The sequence below is a fragment of the Camelus dromedarius genome, chromosome 28, assembly GCF_036321535.1.
Source record: "Camelus dromedarius isolate mCamDro1 chromosome 28, mCamDro1.pat, whole genome shotgun sequence".
Taxonomy (NCBI): domain Eukaryota; kingdom Metazoa; phylum Chordata; class Mammalia; order Artiodactyla; family Camelidae; genus Camelus; species Camelus dromedarius.
In genome coordinates, this window is record NC_087463.1 from 17,321,200 (window position 1) to 17,338,387 (window position 17,188).

The 17,188-nt window shown below is 34.4% G+C and overlaps 1 protein-coding gene across 2 annotated transcripts in view; it reads right to left on the reverse strand.

Annotated features, from left to right (window-relative positions):
- Positions 1–17,188, reverse strand: part of PIGN (phosphatidylinositol glycan anchor biosynthesis class N) — an 86,291-nt gene that overhangs the window by 49,053 nt on the left and 20,050 nt on the right. The window contains exons 9-13 of one of the 2 annotated variants that reach the window (XM_010979988.3): positions 16,506–16,622; positions 14,103–14,143; positions 11,046–11,105; positions 9,618–9,710; positions 8,864–8,919 (exon numbers count right to left, since the gene is read on the reverse strand). In XM_010979988.3, the coding sequence (XP_010978290.2) occupies positions 8,864–8,919; positions 9,618–9,710; positions 11,046–11,105; positions 14,103–14,143; positions 16,506–16,622 (367 nt within the window). The remainder of the gene's footprint in view (positions 1–8,863; positions 8,920–9,617; positions 9,711–11,045; positions 11,106–14,102; positions 14,144–16,505; positions 16,623–17,188) is intronic. The other variant, XM_031441803.2, reaches the window with a different exon arrangement.

Below are 17,188 nucleotides of genomic sequence, written 5' to 3' on the forward strand. Positions count from 1 at the left end.
CCTCCCTCCCTCCCTCTCTCTTTCTTTCTTTCTTTCTTTCTTTCTTTCTTTCTTTCTTTCTTTCTTTCTTTCTTTCTTTCTTTCTTTCTTTCTTCCTTCCTTCCTTCCTTCCTTCCTTCCTTCCTTCCTTCCTTCCTTCCTTCCTTTCCTTTCTTTCTTTCTTTTCTTTCTTTCTTTCTTTTTCTGTTTTCTTTTCTTTCTTTTTTTTGCTTGATTGAAAATAAAAGGATGGTGAAAATTGAGAAAAGAAAGAAAGAGACAAATGAACAAACTCCAAGCTAAACTGTATCACTGCTGGTTATCTGAATTCTTCCAATAAATGGCTTATAGTTAAATTTGGTTTTTCTGACTCAAAGTTTCAACTGCCAAACTCCACTCAGGACAGTCGTATAATACATCACTGGCACCACTGGAAGAAATGTAATATTCTGGCTAACAAAGGTATTCTGATTAAATCAATGTAATTAATGGAACAGGAAACGAGTGGTCTGGGTTACAATGCTTAGCCCTCTTTCATGCTAGACACAACAGACTAGATTTGTTTTGGAACTTTAAACCTCTGAGCCAGACAGGGCCTGAGAATTTTCATTATCGAAGAGATCCAGGCAGAGCTTAACCAACAATTAAAGTCAGTGAACAATTTGAACCTATCTGCTTTTTTTGTATTTATATACAAATATAAAATATATGCACATTTTTTGGTTCCCCTATTTTTCATTTCTCTTTTCACCATTTCCTTGTCTTGTTTTACCACAGTAGAAACCTTAAATATACAGGAGAAACACTCCTAATACTGCATAAGTAATTTTTAAGTAAGTACATTTAAACACAAAATTGAACATACACTGCTTGACTAGAACCTACATTCCTAAAGTGAATACCTTTACATTTTAAAAGTGTGAAAAAGTTATTTAAGGACATATTAGGTTGGATCATATGAAACTGATGTTTTTGTATGCCAAAAACTACTGAATTAAATTTTGGCAATTTCATATGGTTCAACAGATAATCACTTATCTTTTCTCTACTTGGTTTCAGCACCTTCTAAAGAGAAAAGATGGAGACTCGCAGGAAGTACACCTTTTAAGCAATGTTATTAATTTGGGTGGGGTCACAGACATCTTTCAGAATCTGAAACTCTCTCTAGAAAATAAACATAATCCAAATCTTACATATAATTTCAGAAAATTCATGAACCCCAGAAGCTCATCTACAAACCCTCTAGAGTGGTACAGAGCCCCTGGTTAAGTATCTGAGCCTACCCCAAGGGATCTCAGATTTTTCAACTCATGGGAAGCCAAACACTCAGTCAAACTGTAGTAAAAAGTCCCCACCCCTGGACTCACTGGGGTTTGGAGGAAAAGGTACCAGGAACCAAGAACACATGACAGAAAAACAAGTTATTTCAAAACATTTGCCATGATCCAGTTCTCTGTCCATCAGACACCACACATTTTAGAATATCGTCCTAGAAGTCTTAAAAATGGAATCACTGGGCCAGAGAGCACAGGCATTCTTTGAAGATAAATTTTCCAGTTTCATACAACCCTTCTTGTTGAGCTCCCTCTCCTTGCTCTGATCCACTTTGATTCCTAAAATACTGATTTCATCTTCTAATGTACTTTAAATTGATATGGGTATCTTATTGTCTACTTCATTAATTCTAAACTACCCGGACTACTGACAGCTCTCTCCTCCTATTCTACTTAATTTCCCACTTATCCCAAATATATCCCCTCAGCTATAAAACAGTTAAACTCTTCATTCTTCACTGGTCTTGCATTCTCATCTGAGTTATTGTTCATAAAGATCCTCCCCTCTCTGCTATCCAAAATCAAATCTTCATCATCCTTTACGGTCCACTCCAAATCTCACATCACACCATCAGCACTTTAGTGTGGTCTAATGATCAATTCATTTCTCTTCAATTAAGTTTTAACCTCCATGTGGGCCATTAATTATTTCCATTAATATCAATAATACTTAGCGAGGTATAAAGCACATAAAATGAATTGATAAATCTTAACTGATTAAAATGCTATCAAAATATTACAAAACCAAAAAAGGAAGAAAAATAAAAGAATATACATTGTCATTCTTAAAGTACCTTACAATTTGCTATACTAAATAAAAAGATGAAAAAAAGGTTTGTCCAGACTAAATTACTTAAGCTAATTTGTGTTCTCAAGTGAAGACTTAAAAAAAAATGAGAGAAGAAACATTTTTAAAGAGAAATATTTGTTAATTACATTAATTACAAGTTATATATGAAATATTATGTTATATAGAGAGGACTTAGGCAAGGAAACCAGATCAGTGTAATTCATATTTTTCTAAGTGAACTGTTTTAAACCTTGGGACATACCAAAGTTTCAAAATATGTCTGGAATTCATCAAAATGTTCCGTACAAATCTCACTATAGCATTATGACATTAAAGACTCATAAACTTGTTCCCTATGCATTTTTTGTTAGTTTTCCATAAGTTGTGAAGGGGTGCAAAATAAGTCTTAGTATCACATATTTAAAACAAAGAAGTATTATGAGAAATGAAAAGTCAAGAATACAAGGTGCAGTATTTTAAGCTCTATGTAAGAAAGACAAAATAAATAACAACAACAAAACAAGGGGGGTTGGCAAAGGAATAATCATAGGAATACCACATATACACTAAAATGAGTAAAGGGGATCTGCATGTGTCAACACGGATCATAAATCTTGAAAATCAGACAGAATGGAAAAAAAGAGAATTATTTTTTAAACTTGGTAAATTTTAAAAATAGGGCTTCAAGTATATGACACCATTTTATTTCTTAAGAAAAAAAGAGGATCCAAAGAAATATTGTAAAATGTTAACATTTCTTAAACCTGGACTATAGGTACAAGGATTTTTGTTATATTCTCTATTCTTTTCAGCATGCTTGAAGAATTCTGTAATTAAAATTTAAAATATATTAGCAAAAGGGATATATACATACACATACATCTGTACACTTGATATATATAGACAGATGCATAAGAAGCTGCAACTTTGCCTCCAGGAAGACTGCTAAGACTGGAACACAGGCACGGGAACTTTTTATTATCATTTGTGAGATTTGTATTGTGACTATGTATTATTTTTCCAATCACATTTTACTAACTAGGTTTTTCTTAATTTTAGTAAAATAATTAAAACATTAAAATTTAACCATAGTTTCTGGCTATGATGGAGAAGCTTGAGCACAGCAATGCTCCCACCAGGAACAATCAGAAAGCTTGATAAAACAAAATTAAAAATAAACTTTAAGGTACTAGAGAGCTGCTTAGAATTCAAGAATTGAAGGGCTCAGACCCTAGAGAGAAGGAAACCACAGAGAAGTAATCCAGGATTCTACAAACTGTAACCCTTCGGGCATCCCTACACAAGGGAGAAGGCTGAGAATCTGGGCATCTGTAATGATATGCAGTCATTTCAAAACTACCAGACTCAGCAACGGGACCAACTGAAAAGGACAACAGAAATAAACTCACAAGCAATATGGTTATTGATGGTATCAGGTATAGACTTTAAAGTACTTGAGGTTAATATATTCAATAACAAAGAATAGGACAAATTTCGGCAAATAACTGGGATCTACTTTTTAAGTAAACGGAAATGGAAATCCTAGAATTGAGAAAAAAAAAAAGGGCAATATCTGAGATTAAGAACTCAAAAGAAGTAAACTACACAAAGCAGAAGAGAGATCTGATGTGCCAGAAGATAGGTCAGTGGAAAATATTTTCCTTGAACCTTGAAAAGCAGCCAGAAAAGACATTAAAAAAGCCAACCAAACATGTCATTGTGAACAGGAGTATGTATATATGTAATTGGCATCTCAGAGAGGGAGGAGAGACAGAATTTGGCAGAATATTTGATGATAGTGGCAACACAACCTTTCTACAGAGTAATTTGTATGAGAAACTTTCCTTCATTGACTCAATCTTTCATATTGAAAATATCAAATTTTAAAAGAATCTGTTATCTTAACTAAAAAGCAAAGAGAAATAAATACTAATTGTGTACACTTCTTTGTAGTGATTGCTATTGTGCCGTCTGTTTTCCAGTTATTTGAACATTGTAGACTAACCTAAATCATGTTTTAGGATTATCAAGAATTTCATAATCAATTATTCAGGGTGAGCTAGTGTTTGGAGGGTGAAATCGCCTTAAAATGCTGCCATTTGAAGTATTGTATCTTCTTCACTCAGATTTTTATTACAAAGTTATTTCACTTATATTTACACATGACATTTTAGAGATACCTAATGGTAGCTACTCCATGCCTTTTCATAATGTCTATTTAAAGAAAAAAATATATTAAGACAAAGACAAAAAAAGCAAGATAAAAATTATTTCTAGAATAATTTGTATTTCTTTAGACTGACCAATGATGTAGAATCATATATCATCTTTCATGTCATAATAGAGTAAATGAACATTTTCCTATGTAGGTGTGTGATGTATGAAAGTTCTTTTTTTTAAAAGAAGAATTTCAGGTTTGAAGCAGAAGATTGCATTTTTAGTAAACAATAAATCAGATAGGTGAAGTGGTAGAAAGATTCACATTAAAACCAATATTGAAATTTGGGCTAAGGAAGGAACTTTACTCCATATCAGACTAAAAGAAATAAATATATTAAAGAGAACCAAAGTATCTTTTATCACTTTAGTAGAAAATACATTAAAACATTTTGTTAAAGTTTATTTAAGTTCCCTTAATTTATATAGTGATTTTTAAATAAAATATAACAGATGTTTTGGCTTCTATTGGCAAGGTATAATAGCTCCTTCCTATTCATTTGTTTGCAAAGTATCTCTTAAGAGACTTATTCTTTTTTCATTTAATGTAAATTTTTTCTTTGAATGTTTTTCTTATCTTACTGTGGCCTCTATAGTACATAGTTTTCAAATTCAAAGTGTTTTTCCTCCTATAAGGTACTTTCACACGTAGCCAAGCTTTTATGCCTCTTCCAGTCGTGTAGCGCCACCTGCTGGTCATTCCTTAGCATAGCATCAAGGTCCAGCAAACTGAATTTTAGCTTTGAGGGTTTTTTGAGCAATTCTATTCGTCATAATGAATATTTCATGATTTATATTCTTTCTTAGAGGGCTCTAAAATATCAAAGATAAAATTTACTTTTTTTAAAGAATAGGATAAAATAGGAAATTCAGTTACCATATGAATCTACTGGACCCTTTTACTAGTCTAAGATAAGATCTTAGTAATCTTGTTTTTCCTTTGTCTTGATACATTTGCTATTTCATCACCTTAGGAACTATTATATTATTCATCAATTATTCATGCTAGAAAAGACTAAGACAATGGAAGAATGGTTAAGAGATACCATTAAACTAAAATCTAGTGATGCTGGTGAAATTGATCATGTATACAAGTAAAATCTCAAGACTGAATTTTCAGCTGTCAATATCTTAGATAAATTTTCTGAGACTTAATTGATTAGTGAATATATTTCTAAGAAGAAAAAGGAAATAGTATTTATTCAAGAGAGAAGGACTTCATTGAACAATTCCTTGTAACAAGAATCTGAGCTGTTTTGCAAAAAGGATGTGTGACGACAGTATTCTTCCATCTTTTATGATGTTTATGTGCCAATAATTACTTGATACAGTTTCTAAGTGGACAATGCTGATATTAAGTGTATATATAAAGGTAACTGGAAGGAAAGAGATGATGCAGAAATGGAACTCACTCACTGGATTAGAAAAAAAAAAAGAGTCCATTGTACTCGGATGATAAATGACAACTGTGCTTCCTGGTACACTGAACATACGTCATAGGAAAAGCAGGATACTACTCATAATAGACATAAAATATCCAGGAATAAAATAATGAGAAACACATATTGTGGGGGGAAATGATAAAATTTTGCTTAGGGACGTAACAGAAGATATAAATAAATGTTGGATAATGATGTTCAGTACTGTAAAAATCTCAATTCTCCCCAAATTGCTTCCTAAATATAGTGTAATAACCAAAGAATTTTTTTATATAACTCAACGGGATAACTCTAAAATTTATAGCGAAGGATACATTTTTTTTATCTGTGCCCATAACTTTTATGATTTTATGATCCATGCCAACGATTAAGATACCTATTTTTCATTTCTTTTTTAACATATGTTTTATCAAAGCAATTTATACATATAATTTTTTTAAAAACCAAAACAGTACAGAGGGCATAATGACAACCAATACATCTCCGCCCTACCCTTCTCAGCCCAGTTCCCCGACCCAGAGATAAAAACTTTTACATGTGTCTGATTTTTGTTATTCTGGTAGTTGCCTTCATTTTTCTTAATAATATGCTTTTATTACTATTTCTTGACTTGATGACCTGAGGCACCTGCTGTTGGCTCCCCGCTGAGCCTGCTCCTGCTGTCTCCTACCTCAGCATGGTTTATTACTATTTTCACCTCCTCTGTTGGCTATGTTGGTCACTATTAATCTAACACCTAAACCTCTATTTCACTCTCTCCACTGTAGCTGGAATCTCCACATCCTATTTTATGAGGACAACAGCACCACTAATATTCCATTTATATTTCTTTCCCCCTCTGCCTCCCAACCTGTAGCCTTATACATTGTCAAGGTTGGTAACATTTGCATTCTATTCTATAATCATTATTAAGTCCTCCTTGCTTTGTCTAACGTTTGACTCTAAAAGCTGAAAACCAATGTTTACATTATTATGATTATACTTAAATACTGTTCATTGAGTAGCAACGTTTTAAGCAACAATTAAATTTTCTCATCTATTTCATTGAAGCCTTGATCTACATGCTAATATTCAAGTGAATTTCCTTTCTTATATGCCCAACAATTGTTCAAAATCATGTCACATCTTAGGTTGCTTCATATTTGAAGTATGCCTTCTTGTACAGTTTGAAATGTCTCCTTTTCCCTGAAGTGTCCGATACACGGGGGATGAAGAAATGTATGCCTTCCAGTGTTACCTCCAGCTTCTTGCTAAATCCATATATTACTTAAAATTCTCTTCATTTCATTTGAGGTTGACTTCCTATCCTAATGTGGGGGATTTACCTCCCATTTGGATCATTTCTGTACAATTTATCATTCTGTAAATTTTTAGTTGCATTTCCCATTTTAAAAAAATGCATCCTGTACTTTCTCATTTTGTAAAGTTTGTGCTGCTTTTTGTTTTATGGGTACAATATTCTCAGACATTTCTGAGGATTTTAGTATTTTTAAGCTCTTTTCTGTTCCTTCAATGATCTATTTCCTCATCAGTCAATCTTGGTTTTATCTTAGGCTTTTTTGGTCATACTGCAGGCTTTCGGCAAATGGTGATTTTCAGCCAGTCTGAGGTACGGTGGGTGAGCCAGTGGGTGGGAATCAATCATTCTGTTGGGCCCCCAGGTGACACAGAGCTAGCAGTGGTTCTGCGGGCAGATGTTGAACATGAAAGCAGAAGTTCATGGTCACCCCTAGGCCAAGTGGACAAAGGTGGGCAGTATGCACACAAACCCCCTGCAGAAGAGTGTTTCCATGATCATTCTTTCTAAAGTAGCTGAACTAAAGTAACCCTCAGTTACTTTCAATGTCCTGTGTATTTCCTTCAAACGAAGAACTGATAATATATTTCTTGTTCATTTATTTATTTATTTTGTTGCAGTTTGATTATACCACTACATTATAAACAAACAGATGCATATGATATCTAAATGATATAATATGGTGCAAATTCCAATTGATAAAGACTTGCCTTCTAGTCTTTATATATATATTAGGGACACTCCTCAAAGATAAATTCTACCTTTGACATATATAATTAATTTCATATGATCATAACTTACAAAATCCTAATTTTGCTTTGTTTTTGCTCTCCTATACACACACACACACACACACACACACAAACACAAACACAGACAAGCATACAATCACATGACTCAGAGGGCAACAGTTTCCAGTTTATGAATACCACACAACTGCTACATAAATTGGCAAAAATAATTCCAGTGAAGTCATTCACTCACATCCCTACCAACCAGATTTCAAACAACTTCTACTTATTTTGGTCAAGAGCAAAATCCTCCCTAATTAAATGTGAATCCATGCTAATTGCAAATGAAGTCCAAGGAGATTGAGTAAAGCCACCTAAGTCAGTGGTGCAGAGCTAGGTTTGTGACTCAAATTTACACATTCCAGTTCAAGGAAAATACATCTTTCCAGGATTTGGAACGACAAAATCTGCTGCCCACCAAAATCTGCTCTCTTCTTTGCCCAAGGAGTTGCCAGTGTTTCCCAGAACTGTATCACTAGCCATTTCCTGCCACTTTCCACATTTTCCCTGGAGCCTCCTAAATGTGTAACAGTTTCTACTACCATCTTTATGCCGATGGCTCTAAAATCTTCATAACCAACTCTCATCTCCATCTTGAGATCCAAGTCTCTCTTCCTAACTAGTTAACTGGTATCTTCAAATGTAAGTTGAACTCAGTAACATTCATCCTTGCCTCGTATAGCAGCCCTTCATTCTTCTATAAGCCACAGTGGCATGAACATCTTCCCAATCAACCGAGCCAAGAATCCCTACACCTTTCCTGTCAAGTCCTAAACATTTCCTATCCTAAATGTTTCCTGTATCTCTGCTTCCCTGTATTTCCTCGACCAGCCATTCAAAGGTATGCAGCATCTGGTTCATTATTTATAAAATAATAGAAGAGGCTTTCATTTGGGAGATTGCTCTAAAGTATACAATAAAGAAAAAGTTCCTAAGTAACTAATCTATCGGGTCAAGTATTCAAATTAATTAAATACAAACTCCTACAAATTAATTTAAAAAAATAAGAAACTTACTTAAATGGTGTAAATAAAAATGGTAAAGTGGCTTCTTTTTTCTGAGTCATTTTCACCTGGGAACCAAGTATGAAAATATTTTATATTATAAATGAGAAAAAAATTAACTAATTTCATTTTGAAATATAAACATCCATGAAAATGGTTCTTCTGAGATAGTTAACTACTTTGAAAATAAACGGGATATTGTGTTACTACTATATTATTTCATAAATATTTAAAGAAAAATTTAACATTATCGTACCATCATAATAAGTTGATTATTAAGCACACCAAGCCTGCAAAATGACATACTCGAATGTAATTAAACTATACTTTTTTAACTCTTAAGAAACAAAATAAGTCAAGCTGCATTAACACTATCAAGAATAACAGAAAGTTTCAGTTACACGGTCACTTCTTTAAGTTCTTAACACATATCATAATGTATATAGAATGACAAGAAATATTGCAACCTCTGATACTACTTCTACGGGGCAAACTCCACTGATAAAGACTTGTTTGAGGTTTTATAAGCATATGTGGTAGGCTAACAACTAGGGACTCTCCTCAAAGGTAATTCTCCCCCCTCAGACTGATTCATGGAACCTGTACCTCAGACATGTGAAACTTTTTTACACTATTCAAATACACAAAATTTAAAGATAATAAATTATAGAAAATCACTTTTTAAAACACAAAATCAAATATTTTCACTTAATATAGTCAATTTAAAAACTAGCAGTGTCCATTTTTGTGTGCGGTTTCGTTTTACCTTAAACTGTTCAAGAATCTGTACTGCATTGGTAAACATGCTCTCTGCCTTGAAGAGATCAGTGCTGTTTAATATATCCACAGGAAGGATTCCCTGTAAATAATAAACACCGGGTTAATATTAGTACCAACAAAGCTCGGGCTATCCTTATACAACAAAACAGACTTACAAAGGAAGCAATAGAGAAAAGACATAATGGACGAATAAATTCCGAGAATAATTAAACAAAAAATCTTTTTAAAAACCATAACTGAAATAGATGTTCTATTATTTTCCTCATGAAGCAGATATAATAAAGTAAATAAAGCAAAAGAGATGAATTAAATTCAACAAAACCTGACATTTGTTGAAAGATTACTGTATGGTAGGCAATGAACTAAAAGCTGTTGCACACACAAAAAGGTACTAAGGTGGGCCACAGCCAGCATGTTTAAAATTAGAAGAAAAAAAAAAAAGGATATAATAAGCAAAATGGGAGTACAAATGCCTAGTAAGAGTAAGCACTGTTTTGTGAAACTTTTGTTTCAGTTATACACACATACATACATACTTAAGACTACAGGGGTCATATTACTCAGAGTTCTGAGGTTGATGACATTATTTTTTTCCTATTTATTTCCTTTTTTTAAAATTGAAGTATAGTCAGGACAGTAGTTTTTTTTTTTTTAAGTTTGATTTGAAGAGCTAGTAAGAAAGGCTGGTGGCAATGGATATTTTTTGTTCTCTAGCTGTTCAGCATCCAGTTCCCATTCTTAACAGCATTTCTATCCTATGCTGAGAAATCTCCCCATTAGTGTAGCACAGTGGGTCTCTAACGGGGCCCTGACTTCCCTTACTGAAGGGCAGACAAGTAGCCCAGGCTGGACCACTCCAACGGTAACAAGCACTGGAATCTGACTCCTGAGAGTCAGGGTGCAGAGAGTCCAACAGGTGTAATGCTGCCGCCCCCTCCTGTCGGTGCCCTGAGCAGACCGGCCCTGCCATGGGACAATGGTGAGATTCTTCCTCCTGAGTTTCCATAGCACCCTTGGCTCCTGTTCATTTCCCAGCCTGGGTTTTCAGCATCCCTTTGATTTAGCAAACCACCAATATCTTTTGAATAAATTTCCTTTAAATGGATTCAGTTTCTGCTGCTTAAAATAAAAAAATTACTTACTCCTTTTTATCACTTAAAACTAACATCCAAAGATAAAAATCTATATACATTTAAGAAAATAAAAGACTTTAAAGAAAACTTATTAGGCTTGTGTTCCAGATTGTACATTATAATACATACACAATTATGAGGTGTTACACGTTCAGAAAGAAACATAAAGGAAAATACAGTCTTCAATGTAATCAAAGATTATTTAGAGACACATAAAAAGTAAATTTTACTGAACAATAATTTTTTTTTCTGAGAATCGATAAGAAAATTTTATTCCTTACCACTGAATTAAGAGGAAAGGGAACTCCAATGAGACAAGCCATTAATGGTGCAATGTCAGCCTACAAACCAAAAAGTTCAATTCTAAGAAGTCTCCAGATATCAACAAGGAAATTAAATAATTTAATGCAACTATATTTTGAAAGATAACCATGATGTTCATTATAATCCATTACCTTCAAATTTTATTTAATACACATGAGATACTGATCTCTAAAAATGTCATTTGCTAGAGGCACATGAATTTATGAAAAATTAAATTTCAAAAGAAACCACTAAGAGCCCCAAATATAAAACATACTAGTGTCAACAAAAAGCTAACTTATTCTAGAAGCTAAAAACTTGACCACTTTATGTAACAGTATTTTTTAGCATTAATGGAAAGGATGCCTTAAGTAGACAGCAAAATAGCAACAGTAGACTTTAACTGGAGAAATATATATATAAAATAAATATATATATAAAAAATATATATAAAAAAATAAATAAAGTATGTATCAGAAGGAGGTTGGTTTGCCAGCCAGGGAAGTCCAGAAAAGATATAAACCACACAAGAGGCTCTTTAAATAAAACACCTCAAATACTGTTTGAATAGCCATGTTAAAGTCCAATTTCCAGAAGAGTTGTCCATGCTTTCTGTCTCTGTCGCCTCACCTCCCCATCGCTCCTTAGGCCGCTCTAACTCTTTGTCATCCTGTACACTGTTCCCCCTAGAGAGCTAATCACCTCCATTTCTCTAAATCTAATTGATTGTTTTTATATTAGTCTTTGTAACTTTTCAGGCAGTAAAGTGCTTGGATCTCAGAATGCCCAGTTTCAAATACTTGCTTATGATCTCTGAGACCTTGGGCAGGTTATGTTCGGTTTCCTTATGAGTTTAAAAAAAGAAATAAAAGTTTCTCCTTTAACAGAGTTACAGCAGAATCAAACGAGACACAATGTATAAAGTACCTGGGACATAACAATCCTGCACTAGCTGGTGGCTACAAGTGCTGTTGTGATGGCTAATTACCTGAGTTCTCAGCAGCACTGTGCAGACCACCCACTTCTGGGCCCCTGAAACACTAGTGTCTCCAACTGAGTGTCTCCAATCTCGCTGTGGCTCCTTTGCAGATAACCTTCCTTAGTTCTCATTTAAAGTTGGACTTTGGTTCCAGGCCCTCAATTCTTTTCACCTTTTACTATCTGAATCTCTTTACTAAGTACCACCCAATAGAAAACTGAAAACTCTAATGGGCTCCCAATTGCCTTCTCTCCTTCCCGTAGAATCCACTGTTGGCCCGCTCTGATCTGCCCTCCATGCTGCAGCCAGAGGAGGTCTTTCACAAAAAATCAGATCATGTTACTCTCCAGGCTTCAAACACTTCAAGGGCTTCCCCAAGCTTTAGGATTCAGTCCATAGGGCCCATGAGGCCCTGTGTGGTCTAGTGTTTACCTTCAGCCTCACATCACACCACGGTCTCTGTTGCTCTGTACCCTGCTTTCTTCAAGATCTTCTGTAATGCCATGTGCCCTCTGCCAGAGCTCTGTGCACGTGTTGCTCCTCTGCCTGGAAAGCTCTCAGTCCTCAACTTCTCAGGAAGCCTTTGCTGACCACACAGTCTACCAGATACACCCACTCTATGCTCTTATGGCTTCGCAGGGCCTTATCACAGCTTAAATTTTACATTTACTTGTATTTATCATACCCCTATGATAAAATTTATCTTACCCCTAAACTATAAGCTTCCCAAGGCAGGGACTGTGTCTGCATTGTTTCTGTGTTTACTCATCATTTTATCCCTTACACAATGTTTAATGTTAATGTGTTAATGTTCCAACGTTTTAATGCCAATGTTGCACAATGTTTAAACATATTGCAGACACATAACACTGTTGGCAGAAGGAATGAATAAAGAAATTCTTATCTAATGTAGGAGTGTTCAGAGAGCAATAGCTGAGTCTATAGTCAGTTTTTGCTTATGACCCAGTCTGGCTGTAAGTAAAACATGTTCTTGTTTTATGGACTTCAAGTCGTTCCTATCCTTTTGACAGCGATTTTTATTGCAAATTAATAGACTGCTATCTGATTCTATACATTTTCATTTGCCTGGGTAATAAGCATCCACCCTGAGAGAAGAGACCATTTTTAAGATGTTGAGGAAGAACAGGCTTCTGTAGTCACAGGCCTGAAAATGAGGTCCTAGACCTTGGTTTATTCACCACAGCAGGGAATGTCAGCTCGTGAGGTAACCTGGAGAAGGTAAGATACTCCTGCCATTCTGGAGGCCACATACCAATGATGCCATGCCTTCCACAAATAGTGACGATGGCTGTATACGCAGCATATCTTCAACAATGAAAATTCTGTGCTTTATATTTACAGATAATGTTAAGGGTCTAACTTGATTAGGTCAGCCATGTATTTTCTTATAATGTAAGGTTTCTGGCTGAGTAATCTATACACTCTTGTCACTTTCTCTCCATTGCATTTGTAAAAATTCTGGGTAGAATTAAAGACAAAACATGTGTCAATAAAAAAGAAACGGTAACTGACATTTAACAGGAAAGAAATGCATAAATGGGATTTTACTAGAACTGTGCTTAAAGTAACTAAGCAGGGCAACCATGACAAGAAATCACAAAAATTTAACAGGCATGCAAGTTTCAATTTGTATAATAATTCTCTAATTAGCCAGTATTACTTGGAGGGAGTCTTCTTTCAGTCTTACTTGAGGCTGCTTTTTTCATTTTGCCGAAAGAAAGATTACTTGGGGTTAAAATATGCGCACTAAAAGGATTTCCCTTGGTAACTGAAATGTTTTAGAAAAACCCTTTAACATCATTACTATTAATACACTTTTTTTTTCTTTTTTTTTTTTTTTTGTCTAAACTTCTTCTTTTGTGGGGAGGGAGGTACTTAGGTTTATTTATTTATTTTTAATGGTGCTGAGGATTGAACCCAGAACCTCATGCCTGCTAGGCATGCACTTGACCACTGAGCTATATCCTCCCTCCTTTGTCTAAACTTCTTATAGGAGATAATATTAAATTTGAACATGATTAAATTTAATGAATACCTGATTGACATCTTGCCTCTTCCAGTTTTCCAATTTCCATTCTGAAATACACAATTAGACACAAAAGCTGATGATAAGAATTTAAAAAGAATAAATAATTTTATTGTTACAAGTGGTCGATGCTTAGTGGAAAAAAAAGTACCGGAAATTTTAAGCCAAGTATGAACAAAAAGGATGCTCAAAAAGGCAGAGCTGTAAATTTTTAAAACTAGAACTTAAAAAGAACAACTGAAAAGTAAATACTTGATTTTTCTGTGATGATTTATCAAATTTTCAAAATGCTCATTTGGAGATAATTATTTCACAACATTAAAAGGCTAAGGAAGGAAAGACAGAAGTAAAAGGCACAGTGGTAACAACTGTCAGAGTGACTACAACTAGTCACAATCTTGTTCCAAGGAATTATCAAGGCAACTGATAGTCCATTAGTCAATCCAAGCTCTTCTTTTTTCTGTGATGGCAGCTGCTTGCAAAATACTTGAAACTGTATACTCCTACCATGCTAATCCCACATAAGAAAATAGTGCAGAGAGTTACTATTAAAATGCCTCATTCCTCTATCTTTCCATAAATTCAGAAATTTCAATAAAGTAATCAGAACAAATGATTCTGAAACTGTCTTGATTTTAAGACTCTTTGACTTTAAGATGTATTATCAAAAAGTGTTCTAAGATATTTTATGATGAAATTTCCTTATTTAATAAGGTGATAAAAGTTTAAAATATAATCCTGATTCTACTAGTCAGCTACTAAGAATTCACAATAATCCCCTGATAAGAAAAAACATGTACATTTCCTTTCTTTATAACTTATGATACTTAATATTCACAGGAGGAAAAGTCATTCTTTCTGTAGTGATTCTTCAAGTCGTATGGTTCTAAAATGTTGATTCACTGAGAAATCAAATGCCAAAATAAACTTCTGTCTCCTAAGTATAAGCATACTATTTAACCTGGCTTCTATTTAGACCCAGTCTAATCCATTTAACACAGAGCATAGGAATACAAAATGGTTCAGCTGCTTTGGAAAGTAGTTTGGCAGTTTGCAAAATATTAAACATAGAGGAATATGTGACCTGTTTATTCCACGTCTAGGTATCTGTCCAAGAGAAATGAAAACACATGTCCACACAAAATCTTCTACACAAATGTTCACTGCATCATTATCATAATAGCCAAAATGTGGAAACAAGACAAATGTCCATAAGATGATTGAATAAAATATGGCATATATATATACAATTTATTATTCAGCTTATTTATAAAAAAAAGTAAATCACTGATACATCTACAACATAGATGAACCTTGAAAACATTATGCCAAAAGGAAGAAGCTGACACAAAACACTAGACAGTGAATGATTCCATTGACATGAAATGTCCCGAACAGGCAAACCCATAGAGACAGAAAGTACATCAAAGGTTGCCGGGGGAGTGGGAGAGAGAGGAATAAGGAGCAACTGCCAGTGGGTGAGAGTTCTCTGGGAGGGCGATGACATGTCTGGTAATTAGACAGTAGAGGTGATTGTACAATCTTGTGAATATACTAAAAAAACATCCAATTATACACTTCTAAAACATGAATTTTATGGTATTAGAATTATATCTCAATAAAAAAATAAATTCAAAAATAAGAAAGTAAGTGCAAGAGAATTCTATTATACAAACCCAAAAGTCTTCTACGGTAGAAATACCTTAACACAGCTGTGAGTCCAAATCCCTGGAGAAGGTTTCAAAAAGAACATTTCTAGGCCAGACTCATGGAATCAAAATATCTAGTGACAAGGTCTAGAAATCTGTAATTCCCTTTTAATTGGCATTTTTAACAAGTGCTTTGGATGAGTCTGACGCAACTACTCCAAAGAAAGGCATCTAAGAGGAATTAATTTTGTTCAACTAGTTAAAATTTTGGAACTGTAAATAATATCTTACCTTACAAAATAACCAGAGCTCCAAAAAAAAAAAAGGAATTCCTTTCCATCATGAATTAAGAAGCAAGGGAGGATTGGGTGACAGAGAGAGCCTTCAAAAGTGCTAGAGACAGAGCAAAATCTGTCCAGTTTTGAAATATCAATTGTGACACATGTGTGATTTACCTGATTGACAGTCTTTGCACGTAAGAGTTGAGTCAAGGTTTAATCTAAGTCCTAGAATAATAAGGCTTGTGGAAAAAAGAATAGTAAAATTTATACCTGAACTTCCAAGGAAAATAACTAACACTGTCTATCTTAAGCTGAATATTAAAAACAAACAATATGAACTATATAAAAGTAATACATAGAAATAGTAATGGCACAAATATCAAAATGAAAACTATAACTTGAAAAGTAATTTTTTAAAGTTAAACTTTGGTTTTATTTTAAAATGTCACCTTTATACAAATAATAAAGATAAATGTTTATACCTTCCAAATATGTATCATCAAATTTCTGAGCTGACACTTTTTGGGGATACTTGATTCCAGCTCCCCAAGTCACAAAAGGAGTACAAGTCTCTGAAGGATGACCAGCCCCATGGAAACCTACAAGAAAGATACAAAGAGCAGTAAGACAAGTATATAAGAACTAGCTTATGCCTAAATATTTTTTAAAACTTAGTTTTGAAGAGTTGATCCATATATAGCTAATTCTAGCCACCACACTCCCAAATGTTTGCCTCTCTATATAATAATTAGTTTTAAAATATTCCCAAAGCAAGTCTGAGCATCAACAACAACCAGGCAAAAACAAACGGCAGAACATCCGTTGAGCGACTATGGTTGAAAGAATAATAACAATAAAACTTGGAGAAGCTGCCACCAGTGTAGCACCAAAGGCGAAAGAACAGGGAAAGCTCCTTTGGGGAGTAACCACCCAAGTTTGAGGCAAGCAGTCAAGGCAAGGTCACCTCTGGAGAGGATGGCAAAGTCTCTAAGTGCTTGTCTTCCAGGCCACTCTGGCTGGTATGGCCAAAAACCCTTTATAAAGTGGAACCAGCTCATCAGAATTCTATATTGTGATCTGGGGACCCAAACTTCAGCTTTGCCTTGTTTTGCTCTCTGTGCACACCGTGCATTTGCCTTGGGAATCTCACGGGCAGGACAGGCTC